General features: G+C 43.8%; 1 protein-coding gene across 13 annotated transcripts in view; it reads left to right on the top strand.

The window, feature by feature from the left end:
- HTR2C (5-hydroxytryptamine receptor 2C) overlaps window positions 1-22,832 on the top strand; it is a 435,189-nt gene that overhangs the window by 396,589 nt on the left and 15,768 nt on the right. For all 13 annotated transcript variants that reach the window (XM_038416392.2, XM_038416394.2, XM_043492304.1 and 10 more), the window contains one exon: window positions 21,830-22,030. In XM_038416392.2, coding sequence (XP_038272320.1) covers window positions 21,830-22,030 — 201 coding nt within the window. The remainder of the gene's footprint in view (window positions 1-21,829; window positions 22,031-22,832) is intronic.

Here is a 22,832-nt window from a genome sequence, read left to right as displayed (position 1 = left end):
AAGAACAGTGTAGTGTAGACTTATCCTTACTGATGGCAGAGTATGGACGGGCAAGCGCTTCCCCACCCCTGCAGTCCAGTGGCTGCTTAGCAATGCTGAACCACACCACACGGTGCAGGCAACTATCCAGCTGAAATTATATGACACATTTAGGTGGGGAACATGAGCTGGAGTGTGTCCAGAACAGCTGATTTCACACTACACGAGTAGGAAGCATTGAGCTCAAACCTTAAATGTACTCACTGTCAGCTTAGGGCCTGATCCTGCAAAGGCTTAAGCCCAGGCCGAAATGTGCCTATGCGGTGTGAGTAACACCAAGTGCTATCAGTGGGACTGCTCCCAGGGCATGAAGTTAAGCACGTGCTTAAGTCTTTGCAGGGTCAGAGTCAGTTTGTGGACACAGAATGGTTTCACTGGAAGTTGACTGGGTGAAAGCTGCTTATGAACATCTTTGTACTAATATTGTGGGGCTATTGGTACCTGATGAATTTCTCATTTGAGCGGCTGCTGGGAGAGGTCAGGGAAGGGTAAATGCATGGTGTTTCATCTGGGTCCCTGATTGGCTGAGCCTACCCTTTGGGTAGGTAGACCCACCTTCCGGGGCTGGGCAGCAGCCCTGGACCCTGACCCGTGCTGTGCAGGGCCAGGCAACAACCCCAACCTGGACCCTGCTGTGCAGGGCCGAGCAGAAGCCGTGACCCAGACCCCATCTTGTGGGGCCAGTGGCAGCCCTGGACCTGGACCCCGACCCCTGCGATGCAGTGCTGGGCAGCAGTTCTGACCCCTGGCCCCAGACCATGTTAATGATTAAACTGTTAACCGATATAATTTTAATAGTTTAAACAGGTACTTTTTAAAACACTAGCTACATCTCTAGTAACAATATGATACAGATAGGAAAGTGAGATCACAAAGGGTGTAATCCTGTCCTGTCTGTGTGTCTGTCCAGGGACAGCACCTCACCTGTCACATTATTATTTTAATACTGTCAGTAAGAACCAAACAATAGTGTTCTGATGATGGAGTGGTTACGAAGCCGTCCCTAAGGTTGTACCAAAGAAATAATATATGGACCCTCTGCATCTGATCACTGTTATGCCTTTGCCAGGGGAAGGTTCCTTGTTTCCCAGTCCTGACTCAGCCCCTACCATCACACCCTGCAGCTCTCAGGGCCAGTGTCTGTGTGTGTTTGGTTGTTTTAGAGCAGTGTATAGCAACAAGATGGGCCAGTGCTGGGGCTCTGAAATGCAGGACAGATTATTAAAGTGACAGAAGCAAAATGCATCTCAGTCAGCCTCACCCTTCTGTCAAGCAGCAACTCTGAACAGAAAATCCTTATCCCTTGGCGCAGAAAACAGCACCGTCTGGGTGCCCTAATTTTTCTGGCAGGAGGAAAGAATGGGCCCTCCACATGCCTGGAGAGTCAACAAAGTTGGGCTGTTTCGGGTGGGCAGAGTCCAGAGCCCCACCAAAGAGAATGCTTGTAGCCAGTCCTGTAATTAACTAACTAAAGATGTATTGTTTCAGAGTAGCAGCCGTGTTAGTCTGTATCCACAAAAAGAAAAGGAGTACTTGTGGCACCTTAGAGACTAACAAATTTATTTGAGCATAAGCTTTCGTGAGCTACAGCTCACTTCATCGGATGCTGTAGCTCACGAAAGCTTATGTTCAAATAAATGTGTTAGTCTCTAAGGTGCCACAAGTCCTCCTTTTCTTTTTTTTAAAGATATATAAACTAAGAAAAGGAATGAGAACTTTTTACAAGGCTAAAGCAGGCAAACATACATGCAAAGGAGTTAGTCTTGGGTTCCAAAAGGTAATAGACGCAGACTCTGTATGTCCATTAGACCTAAGCTAAACAGCATGGGGATCCCTTTCTTAGGCTTAGAAATCTTGCCCTCTCCAGATTCCAAGCAGCACTGTGATATGGTACCTTCTGGTCAAGCATTTTTATTCCCTTGCCTCAAAGTTCAAACTGAGGGAACAAGTGTTGGCACCTGTCTCCTCTTCCTGGATAGGGTGAGGAGGGGGGACAATCAACAAAGTCTTTCTCCTTTGATGTTTCACAATGGCTCATTTGGTTTCAATGGGACTTCTTGTGTGCAGGGCCAGGACGTTACTGTAATTAATGCTTCTTTCCTGATTGGTGAGTTGCGCAGTTACAGCAGTTTACAATGCAAACACTCCGTATAACTTTATACCCCGGGCGACAGATGTTATAAGTGAGATCAATACATGCGCCATCTACAAGCATTTCATCAAGTCTAAACACATTCTTATCCACTTCACATCTATTGTAATCATGCTGCCACACAGATGAGCCAGACTGGCTTCCCGCTGTGCATTTCTCTGTGTTCAGTGAGGCCTAGGGGCCTTGGCATGAGTTGGCCCCTGGTGCATCAGAATCACAAATATCATTCATTAAGTAGCAGTTTTTTCAAATATAAGCACCTAAGTTTTGCTTGCAAATCCATATGCATAGGCAGGTGGGAGTTGCACATGCAGATGGAATCGTACATGCACGAGTGTGCCTCGTTAGAATTAAGAACAGTGCATTGCTGTTGTTTTTTAAGTTTCTTTTTAAAATATAATTCGTTGTTTAGGTCTAAGCATCCTGATTTTTGAGGCTTTAATGATCCATCCAGGGGATTAAAAATAAGGGTGTCTCATTTGTTAAGTTGGATACTTTGCTTCTACACCCCTGTGCAATAGCTGTTTTCACAAGTTATGTAGTGCTCCATATATATGAATTTAAGGTGCTTGATCAAAGCATTTGAGCTTAACAAACATGGAGTGTTCCATTGCGTGTTTTAGTTGCATTTCTATTTTACATGAGCCCATTGTCAATTTGAATGAAATACAATGTTGTCAATGCAGCATCCTAATGCTTTCATTGTTTATAGATCTGTGAAGTTAAATGTGAATTAGCGTGCATGAATTCTTTATTTACTTTTTATGCTGGTAGTCCTGGAATTCTCCACTTCTGTAAGCACCATATGTATGCATTCCCTCGTTGTCATTAACATTTAGGGGTTTTGTTAAAAAAATAATAAAAACTTGCATGTACTGTAGCAAAACAAAAATGGATAAAGGATAATAAACCAACATAAAACTAGCAGTCTAAAGTATTTAGACAGTATAGATTTGAAAAGAAAAGCAGTATTAGTTGATGTTCAACTGCTCTAAAGAGGAAATTGTCAGTTAGTGACATGTCTCGCTGAAATAATAATTAAAAAAGAAAAAAAGGTGTTATAGTTCTTTGGTTATTTTTACTGACCTTTTTTCCCCCATAGAGAGGAAAGTAATAGCCAGACTGGAATTGCAAACACTTTACAAAAATCAAGCTTATTTTTAGAGTAAACCATTTTTTAAGTATGCATTTAACTCCCATAACTTCTAGATCAGGGATTAGCAACCTTTGGCATGCAGCCCACCAGGGTAAACCCCTTGGTGGGCCGGGACTGTTTGTTTACCTGCCGCGTCCGCAGGTTTGGTTGATCGCAGCTCCCACAGGCCACGGTTCGCCATTCCAGGCCAACAAGGGCTGCGGGAAGCGGCATGGGCCAAGGGATATGCTGGCCACCGCTTCCCGCAGCCCGTATGGGCCTGGAACGGCGAACCGTGGTCAGTGGAAGCCGCGATCAACCAAACCTGCAGACGCGGCAGGTAAACAAACCATCCCAGCCCGCCGGGGGCTTTCCCGGGCGGGCCGTGGGCCAAAGTTTGCCGATCCCTGTTCTAGATCTTCTAACTGGCTGTACATGCAGCTTCACATACTTGATTTCAGTATATGTCATATACTAGCAGTTTTACACACAAGTCCCTCTAACCTTGCCCCATTGCAGGCTTCCTCGAAATCCTGCTTTAAGACCACTGAATCCTACGTGACTGCAGTGCAGTGGACTGAAGGGTCTTCAGCAGACATTTATAGCCACTTTTCTGAGTAGAATTGCAACATGGATATCTTGAGCCAAATCCTAAATCACATCCTTGCACTGCAAAGCAACCTTATATAGGGCCTAACTGATGGAGACAGAGTGGGCATGGCTAGTGTACGCTATGTTCAGAAATCCCTGGCTCCTCTAGTTGTCTCGTGGGGACCACTGGAGGCAGCAATATCTTCGAGCAGTCTCCACCATCAGTGCTGTAGCCATTTAACCCCTATGCAGTCAGCTGAGCAGCATGTGAGTATTTTCCCCAGGGTGTGCCGAGGGTGTGCAAAGCAGGCACCGAATGCTGCCGTTAAGGCTGTTAATACCTACATTAAGAGTCAAGGACATGCAGTGCCAGAACCGTCTCTCTCTTTCTCGTTACAGAAGGGCATTGTTATGCATTACTGGCAGTGCATCCAATTATCATAAGAAAGTTTTGTTCCTGCTCAGCCTGGCTGGCTGCCTGAATGGAAATCTTCCTGCCATGCTCCCTGGTGCATACTTAGGCAAATTAACTTTAACTAGGAAAAGGCACCATGGAGAGCAGAAGGAAATGTTCAGGTATAAGCTTGCTGCCTCTCTCCTGTTTGCGGGTACCACTTCTTGTGCAGTAGTTGCATTACTGCCCTCCTCTCTCCACAACCTTCACTGCTTAATCCCCCGTTTTCTTCCTCTCAGCCATGCCAGGTCCATCAAGGTCATTATGAATAGAGGTGTCCTGGGAACAGTGGTGTGAACCTCTCGGATTCTCTCTTTCAACAATATAAAAGTGAATGAACTCAGTGCTGGGGAAGGTGCTTACCTGAGGCCGTCTTTCATCTATAGAGGTAGCACAGGGTGCCAACGGTCTGGATAGTCTTCCCACATACCTCACTACTGCATTTGAACACACTTCTCAAGGGACCACATCTAGCGGTGTGAGGAAGGTTGGGCCTCCAGTGGCTCCTGTGCCAAGATTATCAACAAAGAGGTGGCGGGAGATTTGTGATGTGAATCAAGGCTGTCACACAACAGGTATTAGATGGTAACTATTGGTAGCAGTTTGTGCTGGGCCTTGCATCCTGGTCTGAAAGTTAAACCCGAGAGTTGTCATCATTTTTGTTTTATGAGTTAGATCTAGGAATAAATCTGTTTTTTCACACCTCTCAGTGCTTTCTGGTTTTGGCCAAACCTGGAATCAGATATACAAATATATTGTGGGGTTGCTACTCTGCTATTCTCATCAAATTTCCTACCTAACCAGAAATTACATAGAGAGAGACATTTCATGAGAGAATCTGTCTTGTGAGATTCCATCTCAGTCTCTAGTTCAAAGAGGCTCAGAATAGTATCCAAACTTTATAAAATTTGTTAATTGATCCATAGCAATAAAATACCCAGTTTTGTTACAACTTCTCAGATGTGGGAGTCCACAGACGAGACACGTTTGTCACTAGAACTCGAATTTTGTCATGCTCTGTGAGTACTTTGATTTCCAATCTTTACTTCTATTAACAAACTGGCAATAAGCCCTCTGCTCCCACTGTGCTGAAGATATCAGCACAGGGCAATTGTTATCCATGACCAATCCATTTTCACCTTTTGATGTACAGGGTTTTTTTATAATAGTACTCTTGATGTATGATGGGCTTTTTGTGATAAAAGTCCTTTCCCATCCCAAATCAGGAAACCAAACAGAAACAGCAAGACTGGTAGAAGATCAGAGTGCTGTTTAAACACTGGAACCACATGACAGACTTTTCCATTCCTTCCTTTTTCTAATCTGTCCTGCTTGTGTAAGAGGAAGAAGATTACAAATACCTCTGTAGTGTCCAAATATATGAATTGGGGGCGGTCTCCTTAAGGAAGCAAAATCACATAAATGGAACATCCTGTCGTTTTGGTTCTGAACAGTGAGTTCTCACTTTGTGCTATTCAAAACAATAGGGCTTCATCCATATATGAACATATATTTGAGCTTCATTCCACTTCTGGTACTATACAAAACTCTCTGGAGTACATCCTGTAAGGTTGCAACATCTCTATGAAATGTAATTACCTCTTCCTGTACTGCTTTCTCTCATAGGGGACTCCTGCCCATGATTCCAGATTAGGGAGGAGTATTCAGTATTCAGCCAGAACGGATAGAGCCACTCAGCTCACAGCCAGGAAGAAAATTACTGCACCTTGGCAGGGGGTGAGATTAGATGAGCCTTGTGGACCCTTTTTGCCCTGTGGTTCTATGATTCTACCGAGGTCAGGACTGTAGGAGGATGGCAGCCACAGAGTGGTTGTGCTTGGTGATGGTCTTTTAAATCCTTCAGAGTGCAAAGACTAAAATCATCTTGGGTGCCTTTGTGCAACTGTTTCAGAAACATGCAGCGTCAGGGTGCAAGTGCTGCAGGACCAAGGCACACTAGTGTCAGTTTGTCTGAGTCTCACGTAGAGCTTTTGATAACAGGTATCTGGACAGTACCAATAACAAGTTCTATACAGTACACGGGGGGTAGTACAGCTTCCTTTAACAGTTGATTTTACAAGTTAGCCGTCTTCTTGGAAAAGCCACAGGTAGTGAATGTGGTCCATTATTGTCCAAAAGATGCAGGAATTCAGCACTGCCATTACGTCTGTCAGCAGTGTGGAACCAGACCATAGAGAGCAAGCATGTTAGGGCTCAGAATTACTCAAGGTTTGCTGGCTGAAGAGGGATTTCAGTGATGGATGAACCTTATGCTGTCCCTTCACATTGGGCTTCCACCCAAGAAGGAGCAGAATGCAGATTGCACAGCTGGCTATCCTGATCAGACTCAGCGCAGAGCATGTATTCTGGAGCCAGCGCAAGCTGGTGACGCCTTTTACACAAACTGGCATCTACTGTGCGAGACATTAGAGAATCCAGCTTGCACCTTGCAGTTAGAATGGGCTGAGTTATCCCCTTCCCTGGTTTAGGGGAGCCCATCCTATGGAAGCTGAGGAGCAGAACTGGTGGCAAACATCTGCACCTGAATGGCAAACAATGAGTATACTGTAATCTTGACTACGCAAGTGGGAAATGGATCTCCCTACATCTGCTACAGTGTGTAAAACCTCTCACTGTTGCCTGGCGTAACTAGCCCATGCAGGGAAGGCGCCCGTGGCTTTAGCATTACAAAGCAAGAGACGTGGGAGTTGTTTCTGGGGGTGGTATTGCTGTAGGAGCTTGCCACTAGAGTCTGCTGTGCTGCCCCAAGAGAGCTGGGCCCTCCACTGAGCTTTCCTGCCGAGCCGGCGGGTGAAAATCAGTCTGCCCCGGGTGGCCTGATTCTGCTGGTGGCCAATGGGTGCTACTGCAATATAAACAATATGGCAATGTGGCAGGGTCCCTTGCTGTGAAGCTACGCATGTCTGGCTGTGCATTTGCTTGCATTTTAGTTGGAGTTCTGCGATCCAGGGAGTAACTATGTTCCATTTAGAAAAGGTAATAACCTGGCTTTGATTTCCCTGCTATTAGCTAAGTAAACAGTACCCATTAACAAAGGATTCCACTGAGTAAGCTAACTGAGGTGTTAGAAAAAAGAAAAGGAGTACTTGTGGCACCTTAGAGACTAACAAATTTATCTGAGCATAAGCTTTCATGAGCTACAGCTCACTTCATTGGATGCATGTAGTGGAAAATACAGTGGAGAGATTTTATATACACAGAGAACATGAAACAATGGATGTTACCATACACACTGTAATGAGAGTGATCAGGTAAGGTGAGCTATTACCAGCAGGAGAGTGGGGGTGGAAAAAACCTTTTGTAGCGCTAATCAAGGTGGGCCATTTCCAGCATTTGACAAGAACGTGTGAGGAACAGTGTGTGGGAGGTGGGGATGGGGGAATAAACATGGGGAAATAGTTTTACTTTGTGTACTGACCCATCCACTCCCAGTCTCTATTCAAGCCTCAATTAATTGTATCCAGTTTGCAAATTAATTCCAATTCAGCAGTCTCTTGTTGGAGTCAGACTGGGAGTGGACTGCAAGATTGAAAAGATAATTTATTGTGCTGTGTTTCCAGGTGTACTGACAGATTTTCAGTTTTTCAGTATTCTTTTTCATACATAGAAATGTGTTTAAAAAATTAGTCTTTTGCAAACCCGTGAGTTATGATGGTCTTCCATTGCCTAAAGTGCAAATCACTAAATCTACTGCTAACATCACAATTACAATCAAATCTACAGAATAAATTCATACTAAAAATTAGGCACTTCAGGACGGAGCCATAGGCTTCTGTCAGAGTGATGCTGTGCGAGCTTGCTGCTTGCAAAAACCTTTAGTCAACAGAACAGATATACCCTAGGCAGCAGTCCAGCAAGATTTCCAAGCATCACCCTGCCCTGGAGGGATATCTCCTCCCTTGACCATTCCATTCTCAGCCTCCCTGCTGAGGTTGCCACGTGTGATGTGGACTCTTGTTTGTTCAGAACTAAAGTGAGACGACCAATTAATTTCATGTAGGCCATCAAAGAGCTGTCAGTATGACACTGACTTTTGATCACCACTGACCTGTGCTGAACTCAAACTCATGACCTCGAAAAAGTATGAAAGACTCTGTATCCTATTGCTAGTCACCAAAGCCATCTGAGTTCCCCAGAGCACTGCCATATTCTAAACTTTATTTCATAATGGAAGCTGCTTTTAGGCAGATGGCCTCATGGTTCAAAGCAAGATACAAGCTGGCTGAGCAGTTATATTCCATGAATAGCATCTTATAATTTCAAATTGATCCTATTAATTTGCTCAAATGATCTGCATACCACTGCAAACTTCTTTTGTGAAAGAGGAGCATTTTCAAATTCATAGTGAAAGGCAAAAACACCAGTGATTGTAAGTGTTTCTGCATTTTACTGAACATTTTATTGAACAGCTTTTGAAAACAATGTTAAGTGTAAGAGAGAATGGTTTGGAAGAGTCATCTGAGGGAAGGGATCAGAAGGAGACCCCATTGACCAGAAGGCATGGGATGCATTGTCCATAGGATGGGGGTTCCATGACCACCACACCCAAGAGGAGGAGATGCATGGTGGTGATCTGCTGTCCAGACTAGGAAACTCGAGAAGTGTGCTGCTTGCCTGGAGCTAGAATTCAAGATGTGACAGTGTGTCAGACCGCTACCCCTTTCTACTTCTCCAAGTGGGCACCAATGATACTGCCAAGAATGACCATGATCACGTCACTGCAGACTATGTGGCCCTGGGAAGAAGGATAAAGGTGTTTGAGGTGCATGTCATGTTCTCATCCATCCTCCCTGTTGATGAGATAACTGGCTCTGTGGATGAGGAGAAAGCAATGGACATGATATACCTTGACTTTAGCAAAGCTTTTGATACGGTGTCCCACAGTATTCTTGCCAGCAAGTTAAAGTAGTATGGATTGGATGAATGGACTATAAGGTGGATAGAAAGCTGGCTGTATCATTGGGCTCAACAGGTAGTGATCAACGGCTTGATGTCTAGTTGGCAGGTGGTACCAAGTGGAGTGCCCCAGGGATCTGTCCTGGGGCCAGTTTGTTCAACATCTTCATTAATGATCTGGATGATGGGATGGATTGCACCCTCAGCAACTTTGCGGATGACACTAAGCTGGGAGGGGGAGGTAGATATGCTGGAGAGTAGGAATAGGATCGAGAGTGACCTAGACAAATTGGAGGATTGGGCCAAAAGAAATCTGATGAGGTTCAACAAGGACAAGTGCAGAGTCCTGCACTTGAGACAGAAGAATCCCATGCACCGCTACAGGCTGGGGACTGACCGGCTAAGCAGCAGTTCTGCAGAAAAGGATGTGGGGATTACAGTCAAGGAGAAGCTGGATATGAGTGAACAGCATGCCCTTGTTGCCAAGAAGGCTAACGGCATATTGGGCTGCATTAGGAGGAGCATTGCCAGCAGATCAAGGGAAGTGATTATTCCCCTCTATTCGGCATTGGTGAGGCCACATCTGGAGTATTGCATCCAGTTTTGGGCCCCTCACTACAGAAAGGATATGGAAAAATTGGAGAGAGTCCAGATGAAAGAACAAGGAGCAATGGTCTCAAGTTGCAGTGGCGGAGGTCTAGGTTGGATATTAGGAAAAACTATTTAACTAGGAGGGTGGTGAAGCACTGGAATGGGTTACTTAGGGAGGTGGTGGAATCTCCATCCTTAGATGTTTTTTAAGGCCCAGCTTGACAAAGCCCTGGCTGGGATGATTTAGTTGGGGTTGGTCCTGCTTTGAGCAGGGGGTTGGACTAAATGACCTCCTGAGGTCTCTTCCCGCCCTAATCTTCTATGATTCTAGAAGACACAATGTGGGTGAGGTAATATCTTTTACTGGACCACAAGACCTCAAGAAGAGCTGTGTGGCTCAAAAGCTTGTCTCTCTCACCAATAAGAGATATTACCTCACCCACCTTGTCTCTATAATATCCTCGGATCAGACACAGCTACAACTACGCTGCAAACATTAAGTGCGAGAGGCATTATTCTTGGTTCTCTGTTTGCACATACTGTACCATATTACAATCATATTGTAGTTCACCAGTCACATTAACAATTTAAATAAAGCGGGGTTAGTTTTACTCCTTACCTACGAGTTTGTTAAGTGAGGAGACTCTCCTGATCTTAGTGCTTATGGTTACTGACATGGGGAGATTTTACTGAAATGTAAATTTTGTTAGACTTCGGGGCCTCTTGTTTTGACAATGTGTTATGAACGTCCGCTTTCTGAGTGGCGTTTATGGAGACCAGTTCTCAGTTTGTGTTAACATGTCTGAAGGGATTTCTTCATAGATAGTTAATAATGCAGTTCAACCAATCACATCACTGCTGTTCTAATGCCCTGAGCAGTCTGGGTTGGAATTCCAGAACACAGCTACAGGTACTACAGCTGCAGGCTGAGAACATTACTGAGATTTCCAAGGTAGCATTTGTCTCCCACAATGAAGAGAAACATTACTTTTGCATATAGACTCAATGAAGGTAGATCAAGCCCTAGTATACTGAGGTCTTCTCTAAGTGAACAGACATTACCTTTGGAAATGTAAATGTGTTTCTTCCAATTTCTTTTAAGCAAATAACCTACATTATTAGAAAGAATGTTATGAAACACTGTATCTGACAAAGTCAGATTCCCATTTCTCAGTGGGAATGCCTTATCCTTTTAAAATTATTAAAATGATATCCAGCCATCTGTCCTCTATATCAAATAATTAAATCAAGTTTGGGTTTAAATTTGCACTCTTCTCAGAAATCCTTTCAAGGCCACAAGTCCTTGCCCTGGTGATTAGAAAGCAGAATCTAACATAGGAATTATAAATTCTGTTTTAGATAATATTGTAATGGGTGTAATTGCTGAATCTGGTATAAAATCCAGTCATTTATCAATTAGCCGATGCAGCTTGTGAGATGAGAGGCTTGTACTGTAACAGCCAACTCTGCTGCAGTTTGTCAGTCTGAGTCAGAAAATCCCCATCAGTGAATTTCCAGTGGATAGTAAACGGTCAGATTGAGAGTAGTTGGGTCATTACAAAATCTAAATTTAACTTCCCCAATACTAATTTCTCCCTACTGTTACTCACACCTTCCTGTCAACTGTCTGTAATGGGTCACTCTCTTACCACTTCAAAAGTTATTTTTTCTCCCTTGGTATCCTGCCGTTAATTGATTTATCTTGTTAGACAGACCTCACACTTGGTAAAGCAACCCCCTCTTTTCATGTATTTATATCTGCTCCTGTATTTTCACTCCATGCATCCGATGAAGTGGGTTCTAGCCCATGAAAGCTTATGCCCAAATAAATGCGTTAGTCTCTAAGGTGCCATAAGGACTCCTCGTTGTCTGTACTCAGTATCTGTCAGAGTGCACGGTGTGTGCCACTAAGCAGAAAGCCAAAGTTCAAGGCCGTGTGGGATGGTTCCCTTCGGATGAGAAATCAGTGACATTCATCCAGCCCAGTACCCTGTCTTCCGACAGTGGTCAATGCCAGGTATTTCAAAGAAAATGAACAGAACAGAACAGGAAATCAAGTGATCCATCCCCTGTTGCCCATTCCCAGCTTCTGGCAAACAGAGGCTAGGGACACCATCCCTGCCCCTCTTGGCTAATAGCCATTGATGGAGCTATCCTCCATGAACTTATCTAGTTCTTTTTGGAACCCTCTTATAGTCTTGACCTTCACAACATCCTCTGGGATGGAGTTCCACAGGTTGACTGTGCATTGTGTGAAGAAATACTTCCTTTTATTTGTTTTAAATGTGCTGCCTATTAATTTCATTTGGTGACTTTTAGTTCTTGTGTTTTGAGGAGTCAATGACACTTCCTTATCTACTTTCTCTACACCAGTCATGATTTTTAGACCTCTATCATATCCCCCCTTAGTTGTCTCTTTTCAAAGCTGAAATTTCCCAATCTTATTAATCTCCCCTCATATAGAAGGTGTTCCAGACCCTTAATCATTTTTGTTGCCCTTTTCTGAACCTTTTTCAATTCCAATCTATCTTTTTTGAGATGGGGTGACCACCTCTGCACGCAGTATTCAAGGTGAAGGCATACCATGGATTTAAACAGTGGCAAAATGATATTTGCTGTTTTATTATCTATCCCTTTCTTAACGATTCCCAACATTCTGTTAGCTTTTTAGACGGCCGCTGCACACTGAATGGATGTTTTCAGAGAACTATCCACAATGATTCCAAGAGCTCTTTCTTGAGTGGTAACTGCTAATTTAGACCCCATCATTTGATATGTATTGTTGAGATTATATTTCCCAATGTGCATTACTTTCCATTTATCAACACTGAATTTCATCTGCCATTTTGTTGCCCAATTACCCAGTTTTGTGAGATTCCTTTGTAACTCAAGCACTGCCCTTGAGTCCTGCTGCTCCTGTAGTCAGAACATTTGTCCACCCTGTAAAAAGATCCCATGTGCACTCTGTTCTGTAAAAGAAGAGGGTAATCATTGAAAATTGCAACGATTAAACAAGATATTTGGCACCTCTCAACGATGATGAAGACTTTTACATATGCTCATTTATATGACTCACAAGATGACAGGGACATTTCTGAATTGGTTGTCTGTGGACGTAAGTTAGAAGGAAGTAAATTAGTGAAAGAGAATTACATAGTTTTACATCTAGTGATGTGGTGTTTCAGGCTTACAAATACTTTGCTCTCCAGATAAGAGAGAGAAATAAGAGTCATTAAAGCCTTAAGTTCCCTAGAGAATATTGCAGAGCAGTAATGTTAAAACTGTATGTAATTGCTTTCTATTTTTATATAATCTGCGGCAGCTATGAAACTTTAAAGTGGATATCACAAAGTATGGTTAATAGAAAATGCTTCAATTGCAATATATTACTGCTGCATAAAACATCTTCTGTGCTTTTAACAGGGGAGATAGCACAGGGTTTTTTCCCCCACTACATGACTTCTCAGCCTGGAACATTTTAAATGAGAAATGGCAGAATCTGTCTAAAAGCAGCAGTTTAGGAAAGAATTTTGTAGGCTTGTGTCCCCTGGGAATTGCACATGGCAGAAGACACACTGGACTAAAAGCTACCCCAGTAACACCTGTGTAAACCAAGTGAAAGCTATAATTGAGTATTGTAGCATTGCCCTCTCATTAACTAAATGAATCAGAGAGGCTGGTAATCACAAACTGAAAAGAATATATAGCCTCATTTCCCATGGAACCAGGAAAAACCTCTTCTGTATTCTTCCAGCCAACTCTTGGGATAAGTGGCAGGATATGTGGAGTTGTATTTGAGTACTGTACATTCTGCTTTGATTTGGATAACGAGACTCAAGAGAATGATCAAGAAGTGCATAAAACACACCACACTCTATCATTAGCATTCCCTGGGACCACCATGTATATATGGCATACAGTAAACCATGCAGGAATTCATGCTCCTTTCCCCCAATTCTTTGGGAAGGAACTTCAGGCCCTGTTTGTAGTTGGAGCAGAACACAAATACATAAGAATACACAGCAGGAAGCATTTTAAACAGAGAAATGTAGAAAAATTTGCACTTCTTGCTAAGACAATAAACAACAGTAAATGGGGTTGCCCCTGAACAGTAAACATCCCTGAGTCTGTATATTCTGCAGCACCTCACTCCTGGCCTGTGTTACCTGTGGAGCTGAGCCCAAAAGGAAAAAAATAAACTCATTTCATGTGAGGCTTTGAAAGCTGCTTTTTATCCTCCCTGGCTCTGATCTAAGCACGGTGTTTGTTACAAACCCTCTCGTACACCTGAGCCTTCCCAAATCCCTCTTTCCTGCTGGGAGCGAAGTGGCCACTGGACCTTACTATGTGTTTTCCACAGAAAATTTTTGAAGCTAAATTGATTAATTTTACATAACTCTTTGTTTTGACGTCTTGTGAACACATGTGTTGTCACTGGGTATAATACAGCATTTGGCTCGAGTGTCCCACGGCATGGTCACAGTGAGCGTGCGTGGAGAAAAATACAGGACTTGGCAAATTGCTTTAAAAAACGCAGTGACTGCACATGTGCAATAACCACGCCTCAGAATTCAGTACAGCAAGCCAAACTGAGTCCTCACACAAGTAAGTAACACTCAGATGATGGGAAGACCTCAATGGAAGCCAGGCCCTGCTCACACGGGGGACGAATTTGGTCTGTAATCTCTATTTTCATTTCTTTTCAAATTGTCCAAGGCATTGGGTGATGATATAGACAAGGTGACATGCCAGATAGGAGAAGAAGTTGCTTTGCATACAGCCCCTGCCCGCCTGTCCCCTTTGCTGGTGGATCTAAGAAGTAGAATTAACAGCAGTCTTGCAATACGCAGCTTTTTCTCCAGTCCTCACCTGAGAGAACGTTAGCAAGTACGCATGGAGGAAGTTTGGATCAAGTAATCCTCTCAGGTGCCCATGCTGAAAGAGTGTGTTTGCTCATGCTCCGTTGTCTTGGGAACACCTCCTTTTGTAGAGCTAGGTGTACAATTTAGCCTTCCGAATGCTAGGCCTTCTCTGCCTTATCTAGAGAAAAACGGTGGAAAACTCATAGATTTTTGATTTAGAGTTTGGGTCATTTTCCTCAATTTGCACCCTCCATGTTTCTTTCCATTTGAAGACTCCGGTGTAATGTGTTTTTTCGAAACAGCAACTCATACAAATCGGAGAGATTCTGTGTTTCATTATGAATGAATACCAGATGGTATTCACTGAAGAATGCTGAAGGAACTCGACTATGAAATTGCAGAACTGTTAACTGTGGTTTGCAACCTATCACTTAAATCAGACTCTATACCAAATGACTGGCAGATAGGTAATGCGGCACCAATTTCTTTAAAAGGCTCCAGCGGTGATCTGGCAATTACAGGCTGGTAAACCTAACTTCAATACCAGCCAAATTAGTTACAACTATAGTAAAGAACAGAATTATCAGACACACAGTTGAACATGATTTGTTGAGAAAGAGTCAACATGGCTTTTGTAAAGGGAAATAATGCTTCACCAATCTACTGGAATTCTCTGAGTGGGTCAACAAACATGTGGACAAGGGTGATGGACTTTCAGAAAGCCTTTGGAAAAAAGATGACCAAGGGGGGAGGGGGGGGGGAGAGGATGTAATGGACGTCTATAAAATCAGGACGGGTATGGAGAAAATGAATAAGGAAGTGTTATTTACTCCTTGTCATAACACAAGTACTAGGGGTCACCCAATGAAGTTAATACACTGCAGGTTTAAAACTAACATAAGAAAGTACTTCTTTACACAACGCATAGTTAACCTGTGGAACACATTGCCAGGGGATGTTGTGAAGGCTAAAAGTATAACAGGGTTCAAAAAAGAATTAGATAAATTCATGGAGGATAGATCTATCAATGGCTATTAGCCAAGATGGTCAGGCATGTAACCCTATGCGCTGGGTGTCCCTAAACCTCTGACTGCTAAAAGCTGGCATTGGATGACAGGGGATGGATCACTCATAAATTGCTCTATTCTGTTCACTCCTTCTAAAGCATCTGGCACCAGCCACTGTTGGAAGACGAGACAGTGGGTTAGATGGACCATTGGTCTGACCAATTATAGCCATTCTTATATTCTTACGAATATTTAGCACCCGTCCATTTGCTATGCCTAGGATGACTTCAGTTGCCTCCAGCTGCTGAAGTGGTGAAAAGCACAATGAAGATGATAGCGTGCACATAATTTATATATTACATTTCGACCACTGATATCAAAGTGCTTAATGAAGGTGATTAAACGCAATTGGCCACTTGTACAGATGGAGACACTGAGGTGCAAAAAGGTTAGGAGAATTGTCCTGGGTCAGCAGGTCAGTGGGAGATAGAGCTGGTCTGGGATTGTCCATCAAAATGTTATTTCGATGCAAAGTGTGGTTTCTGGTCCTTATACTCTGTAAGGAAAATTGAAATGAAATATTTCATTTAAGGTGATCTCGATATTAATAAGTGTCTACCTGAGCAGCTGTGGTGGCCTCTGGGAGTTGTAGTTCAGGTGCTTCAAGCCTCCATTCTCCCCTAGGGCTAAATTCCCTGGCTGGACTACATCTCCTATCAGGCACTGCAGGCTTCACTCTGACTGAGCGACACTAATGCATTGTGGAATGACCGTGAACATGGTGCACCATGGGAGATGTAGTCTGGCCAAAGAGCCCACCCCACAGGGAAGGATGCTGGCTCGAGACACTGTGTCAGCTCAGGCAGATGCAATTCAATGTCAAAACAAGCTGAAACAAAATGTTTCCAAATTCAGAATTTTTTGGAACTTTTGTTCTGTACAAAATTTCAATACTTTGACTTTGTATTCCAATTTGGGGCAGAAACAAATGATGAAATATCAGAATTACCCAGATGACAGAAATTCTGGTTTTCACTCAGCTCTAGAGAGGGAGCTGGGAATGAAAGCCAGGTCTCCAGATGACTTTCTGCTGGCCCATGCTCGATACATGACAGCCTCCCTGCAAGGGGAAGGTGGTCTCCGCTGGCACACACACGAGTTGCACAGAGCCCAGTGAAATTCTGGTTTTAAGTTCTGTCATGTTGGGCCTGACCCACAGCCTGCTGAAGTCAGCAGGCAGACGCCCACTGCCATCACTTTGAATCAGACCCTCTGTGCACCTGGTGCAGCTAGTTCATGATTCAGCCCCAGACACTGTGCCCACTCTCACACCAGTGAGGCAGCTGTAGAATTCGAGCGCCAGACGCTGGATTGACGGCTTCGCCTGGCGCAGAATGTAGTCTCTAACACACAGGCCTTCTACCAATTTCACTGCCCATTTTTGCTTTATTAGTTGTCATCACAAGGATGCCTGTAAATGGAGTTGGATTTTCTCCATTCTGACTGTTGAACTCATGCTGAAGACACTGCTCTGGGAGGTTGAGCTGTCAATATACCACAGCTGAGACTGAGATGCTGCAGTGGACCTAAGGATACCAATTAACTCAAACCAGAGAACTTCTGAATGTTCAGTGCTCCCGAAGTGCAGGGTGTTCGGAATCCAGGGGGTTGGTTCTGCCCATGCTTCAGGAGCAAAATTCAGATTAAGATGCAAGTTTGACTTTGGAAACACACCTGTCCATGCACTGAAGTGTAGAGGTGTTTGGAGCAAGGGATCCAGTTATGATTGACTCACCCATTTGCATGTCTAATAACTGTGTCGTGGCCATTTCTTGAGATTTGCCATTCAAACAGAAATGAAAAAAAGACCAAGTGAGTTGTTAACTTCTGTGAGTAAATTATTTCTGGGAAAAAGGAAATATAAGATTATACATTTAAAATAAAGAAGTTGCTATTCTCCTTAGTCTGTATTCTTGTCCAGTCACATGGCACAGCTACCTTGTACCTCTGATTACATTTCATATGAAATTACTGCTGGAGTCGATTGCTCTTTCTTACCAAGACGACTGGCTTTATACTCTGGATAGGTGTTTTTCATATGCACAGACTGTTCTTACTGAAAACTAATTGCTTGTGTGGCTTGAGTATACCTTGGGACCAGTTGTCTGAAGGCCTAGTCAAACGTTAGAAGCAGCCACTGAGCCCCAGACGATACAAGAGTGACATTTTTAATATCACACAATAACTTAAGAAACACCCTGAGAAAATGAAGCGTCTCTGCTGACATATCATTGCCACTGCAGCGTAAGCACATCCTGGGGCCCTGGACGCATAAAGGTGGAAAGAATTAGTTTTGGGGAAGACTTGGGTGATCACTTGGCCTTGAGGCCAGCCTGCAGATTTATCCTGATAGCAGCTCTGTGCAAAACCTCTTCTCAGCTTCCCATAACGAAGTGCTGCGTTGTCTGCCCCATGTCTGGGTTTCTGCTGCCCTGGGACTATTAGCAATGCCAGCCTGCAGCCATGCCTGCAACCAATTGCTGTACCTTTTGCTGTCCCTAATAATTGTCTTCCTGTACAATTGCCCATTCTGCCTGAGGGGCAGAGCTGGCCCTAACAGGCACCAATTGTGGGAGCTGATAGGTCAAAAAAAGAAAAGAGGCTCAAAAAGCTTTTTATCATGAAACGATGCAGCAAAATTGGCTGCAGTCGCTCTCTTGACGCTATATAATAACCCTCAGCAACCAGAGTTCACCCACAGGAAGTCCGTGCCATTAATTGTATGGGCAGGAAGGAGAGTGTTTCGTTAAGGCACACTGGGGGGTGCTAAGGAAGCCTGCTTCCCAGTCTGGGTTGTGCCATGGATTTCCTGATGATCAGTGCAGCACCATGCCTGGTGGGGCAAGATGGGTAACCAGTTGAAATGCAAATATTATTCCCTTACTTTCTGAGCAGAGACTCCTGCAAAGATCCATTCATCTGATACCTATTCACCAGTCCCACTTCATCCTCCTCAGCATGATGTCATGTTCAAATAGTTCCTGATTTCGTTGTATATTCTGATTTCATTCATTAGGCTGCCTATCATGCTGATCAATAGTGTCTCATTATTTCCTGGTACTTCCCCATCAGCCTGTCTGTATCAATCCGTTGTCTCTTGTCTTCAATCAAAAGCTCTTTGGCTCAGGAACGGTCTTTTTGTTTGTACAGAGCCTAGCACATTTCAGTCCTGGTCCAAGACTGGGGCTCTTAGGCACAATGTAAGACGTGTAGTAATAATAATAATTCTTCAGTCCCTATACTCCTCTCTTACTTAAGCCCGTATGGGAAAGGCAGCTCCTAGAAACGCCTACTAAAAAGATTGGCAAGGCATTAACTGTGACTATGTTTTAGCCTGGGCCGGCAGCTGCTGGCAAGGGCTTGGGGCTTACATTGATCTACTGTACCACATGAAGGGGATCAGAGTCTCTCTTCCCAGCACTGTGTAAGTCACCTCCTGGCATTAATTGGTATTCAGAATATGATCATTAAAGATCCAGCAGATCTGAACTGCACTCTGCTAAAGCTTTGAACTCAATTCAGGTTGGTTGCTGTGACGTCCCAAGCATGAGCTAGCGCAGGAGACTTACCATTTATCTACAGCAAAGGTGCTTAAGCCTCTTATGAACTGGGTTAGTCATAAGTTAATCGTGTTCCATTTCATTTGATTTTATATCACAGACACCTTCAACCAATGCTTTTCCAGCAGCAAGGGCTTTTCCCTCATCTCCTCTTAGAAAGGTCTCTAGGATACATCTACCCTGGAATAAAAGATCCGCAGCGTGGCTTGGGCCCTTGGGGCTCGGATTGCAGGGCTAAAAATTGATGTGTAGACATTCAGGCTGGAGCTCTGGGACCCTCCCTTCCTGTGGGGTCCCAGCCCGAGCCTAAACATCTACACAGCAATTTCACAGCTCGGCAGCTCGAGTCAGCTGACCCGGGCTAGCTGCGGGCTTTTACTCGCTGTGTAGCCAAACCATGAGTGCTTGCTCCTTGAAAGTCATTACCCACTGCTTCCTGCTTGTTTGAAAAGAAGCCAGACGACTGGATGCAACCGAGCACGACTCAGGGTGGCCTATCTGCTTGCCCTGCAGCGGGGCAACATGTTGTCGTGCAGCCAACATCTTCCCTGGGGTGAGAATGAACACAGGCCTCTAATCCCCAGGGAAAGGCGGATACACAACAAATTACAAACACTAGACGGGAAAGATAAATGTGTGCACTTTCTGCTGTCAGAGCACCCCTTATGGTTTGTTTCATGGAGTGGTATCTGAACCAAAAGTGGTGTGGGTCTCCCTGGGGATGGGAAACAGGCATACAATGAGCTGAGCGAGGACAGTGGTGGTCTCCAGAAAGACGGGGGGTGGAGGATATCAATCAGAGCCTTTGGCCTAGGCTAGGTCCCAGTGAATGATACCACAAGTACATGGAACGTTATATTAACGGGGCTGGTATCCAGCGAGGAGGAGGGTTGGCCTGGAGTCAGGTTTCCTGAGTTCTGTCCCAGCTTAGTCACTAATTTAGGCTCTGATTCAGGATTGTATTTAAGCATCTGAGAAATGTCACTTACTTCAATGGGGCTATGCATACATGCTGAAAATTAGACATGTGCTTAAGTAACTCCCAGAATTGGAGCCTCACTGCATGGCTTTTGTCCAGCTACTCAGCTAGTCCGTCCCCCAGTTCTCCCACTTGTACAATGGGGCTAATGTATCTTTTTTCCCTCTGACACGTTCTCTTGGTAGTTGTTCCTGATCTTCACTTTGCCAATTTTAAATCATTTAATTTGGTTCAATTCATTTCAGATTCCATTAAGTATGAGGAAACTCCAGGCTCTGTTCTGCTTCATTACCCATTTAAAAAAGGTTTCAGTGAGGTTCTGACCAACCTTCCTAGTTTTCCATTAATGGGAGGCCGTGGGGTAGGTAGGATGCAGCATCACTCTTAATGAAGAGTTGATCCTATAGCTGATATATTTAATCCTCCCTGGTCGAGATATAGAACAGGCAGGTGTGCAAATTGTCTGAAATATCAGTGTTCTGAATAATGAACAACTTGCTGTTGATGGAGGAATATCTTATTATTCAAATCTTATTAGTCACCTCTCATGTTTGCAACTGCTGTAGACACTATTGATTAAATTGTTTAGATAGGTGAGATGAAAGCACAGAGGTTGGCAGGACGTGTCATTGATCTGTTACAATCCATTCTGGGCATTAACACATGCAGAGTATCATACAAAAATCAATTTTCTCCCAGCCTTGATTTAAATAGGAATGCCCCCTAAGGAATGCCCCCTTCTGGGGCAGTATTATTCTCAGGCTGTACTTCACTACTAAGTGAACTGATTAATAGCTTAGACACCCCTATTAGCCATGTGCCAACAGCAGTCAGATGAACCTATCTGCTCAATTCAGGTTGCTAGCGTATTCACTTTTGTAAATCATAATACTTAGCACATTACAGCTTCAAACCCCTTGGCAAATGCCCTGCTGTGAGGCAGGTAAGTATTATTCAGGTACTGCAACAGCCCAAGCTGGGAAGCACGTTTAAAGCTGAATTCAGAGCTAGCATTACCAGTTAGCTTATGGAAAAGCTACCTTACACCCTTTGAAGAGAAAGCTTGAAGGAAATATGTATTGGTACGAGTTCCAATTGGGAGTGGCACTCGCTAGTCTGAAGCGGAGTGAAGAGCCGTTAGTTTTATGAAAGACCAGGGGAATATGGAATTAAGCTGGGGACCCAAAGGCATTCCCAACTCAACAGTTCAGCATGGTCAGGATTCTGTTATGTTTAGTGAACAATAACGTAAGTCACAGAAAATATATACCTGGGAAATGCTGAGAATTTGCTGGACATCTTGAGCTAGGGACTGAGTAGATGTAGACGTTGGAGGTGGTTTCCCTGTCATCCACATTCATGCACCCCTTAAAAGTATGTCATTGGCTTAAAATACCAAACCAATTCGATTGTAAATGATGACCTAGCTTCCCAAATCCTTTTCTTCTCCTTTTCCTTTCATTTCTCTTCTCTATGTTTCAGATTCTGCTTGGCCTTTGCCTAAACAGTTGTGTCCTGTATGGATTTCCCTAGATGTGCTCTTTTCAACTGCATCTATCATGCATCTCTGTGCCATCTCTCTTGATCGGTATGTAGCAATACGCAATCCCATTGAGCACAGCCGCTTCAATTCCCGCACCAAGGCTATTATGAAAATTGCTGCAGTTTGGACCATATCAATAGGTAAGCAATGTGGCTCACGCTCCCACTGTATCTTATTGAATAACTAACTTGGTTACACCTCTTTTCAATTAGGATTTTTAAGAGGTTGCACATTTACCTGGGCTGCATGAGTAAATGTAATGAATGGGAAGTAGAAATTTTTTGTTCTGATTGGCTAGTGATCATGCTAAGCAATGCTATCTGAGAACATGCTTTTGATGGTCAAGCATCACTGCACCATATGTACCAGTATGCCAGTGAACACCATAAACAGACATAACACAAACAAAAGGGGATATAAAACCCAAAGAAAGCAGATGAGGAAGGAAAAGGACATTAAAGAAGAATCTGAAAGTACAACCGCCCACTACAAAGAGAGGATCCACTTCAGTAAAAGAAAACCCCTGGTACAATAAGGAGGAAATAATAGCAAGGTGAGTGCCCAATGGCAGGAGTTTAGATTCCAAGTGGAGGGGGGTTAGTTTTGGGAAGAAATATTAAAATGTTTCAGAGTTTTGTAGGAAAGAGGAAATTGTGGCAAGAAGAATTGTAGGATGGTTTGCTCTACTCTGCTATATTGTCCTGCTCATATAAACAGCAATTGGGGCAAGATTCCAAATGTGACTGGAAGTCCTTCTCCTCCTCCCCCTCCCCCCCCGGTTACACCCATAATGTGCTTGTGTCTTTAAGCTGTGTGCTGCGAGAAAAATGTATACTGTATCTTGGTTCTTGAGCTCCTCCAATGTCTCACTCATCAGGTACCCCTCTGCAATGAGCTATCCTTCACCAGAATGAAGATGATGACATACAATGCTGTAGAGGC

This window comes from Dermochelys coriacea, chromosome 9 (assembly GCF_009764565.3).
Source record: "Dermochelys coriacea isolate rDerCor1 chromosome 9, rDerCor1.pri.v4, whole genome shotgun sequence".
Classification (NCBI taxonomy): domain Eukaryota; kingdom Metazoa; phylum Chordata; order Testudines; family Dermochelyidae; genus Dermochelys; species Dermochelys coriacea.
This window is presented reverse-complemented; position numbering and strand designations above follow the sequence as displayed.